The sequence below is a fragment of the Mastomys coucha genome, unplaced genomic scaffold (genome assembly GCF_008632895.1).
Source record: "Mastomys coucha isolate ucsf_1 unplaced genomic scaffold, UCSF_Mcou_1 pScaffold3, whole genome shotgun sequence".
Lineage (NCBI taxonomy): Eukaryota > Metazoa > Chordata > Mammalia > Rodentia > Muridae > Mastomys > Mastomys coucha.
The window spans coordinates 48,938,014-48,939,022 of NW_022196909.1; the positions used below are offsets into that span (position 1 = coordinate 48,938,014).

A 1,009-nucleotide genomic window follows, 5' to 3' on the forward strand; every position below is an offset into this window, starting at 1 on the left:
AGCATCTTTGCAGAGCGGGTGCTCGGCTTTCCAATCAGCGGTCGCGCGCGGCGCACGAAACTTGCAGCCTGCGGCCCCGCCCCATCATCGCGCAAGGGGCGTACCGTTCTACCAGGCCTTCGGCGCCCAGAGCAAACCTAAGCAGGGCAGATCTGCCCAGAGACAGGTGACGACAGAGGGGGCGTGCCTAGTGATTCGGCCGCGGCTTTCGGTTTCTTCTTCCTCTAAACGCTGGCACTTCTGGGCACCGCCACTAGCTCGAGCGGGTTCTCGGGACTTTCCGCGCACGCCCTCGGACCCGCCTTTCTTCTCTCCCCACCGAGACTCCTGTAAAGCGAGGACGCCGAGCGTCCCAGGCTAGGACCAGCCTCTGGACGGCGCACTCTCGATGGCTGCTCAAGCCTGGCTGGCGGCCGCCCTGCTGCTGCTGGTGGACTGGCTACTGCTGCGGCCCGGGCTCCCGGGAATCTTCTCCCTTTTGGTTCCCGAGGTGCCGCTGCTCCGGGTCTGGGCGGTGGGCCTGAGCCGCTGGGCTATCCTGGGACTAGGGGTCCACGGGGTCCTCGGGTTCACCGCGGGAGCCCATGGCTGGCTGGGTGCTTTGCAGCCGCTAGCGGCAGCGCTGGGTCTGGCCCTGCCTGGACTTGCCTTGTTCAGAGAGCTGGTCGCCTGGGGAGAACTCCGGGCAGGTGACAGCGCTGGATTACTACACTGGAACAGTCGTCCAGATGCCTTCGCTATCAGTTATGTGGCAGCCTTGCCCGCAGCCGCCCTGTGGCACAAGTTGGACAGCCTCTGGGCGCCCAGCGGCCACAGGGGCGCTGGGCACATGCTGTGTCGGATGCTGGGCTACTTGGGCTCCAAGAAGCAGTGTCTCTACCTGGTTCTGGTTCTCTTGATCCTCTCCTGCCTTGGTAAGGGAGACTCGGGGCGAAAGAGCAGGCCACAGGGGTCAGGGCAGGATTCCAGGGTAATGGGCAGAAAGGAAGAGTCAAGTGGTCCCGGGAAG

General features: G+C 64.6%; 2 protein-coding genes across 2 annotated transcripts in view; one reads left to right on the forward strand and one right to left on the reverse strand.

Annotated features, from left to right (window-relative positions):
- Positions 1 to 116, reverse strand: part of Psmb9 (proteasome 20S subunit beta 9) — a 5,503-nt gene extending 5,387 nt beyond the window's left edge. Inside the window, exon 1 of the mRNA XM_031347951.1 lies at positions 3 to 116. Within this exon, the coding sequence (XP_031203811.1) occupies positions 3 to 5 (3 nt within the window). The 5' untranslated portion in view covers positions 6 to 116. The remainder of the gene's footprint in view (positions 1 to 2) is intronic.
- Positions 117 to 217: 101 nt separating this feature from the next.
- The window catches only part of Tap1 (transporter 1, ATP binding cassette subfamily B member), a 30,656-nt gene continuing 29,864 nt past the window's right edge, over positions 218 to 1,009 (forward strand). The window contains exon 1 of the mRNA XM_031347009.1: positions 218 to 995. Within this exon, the coding sequence (XP_031202869.1) occupies positions 389 to 995 (607 nt within the window). The 5' untranslated portion in view covers positions 218 to 388. The remainder of the gene's footprint in view (positions 996 to 1,009) is intronic.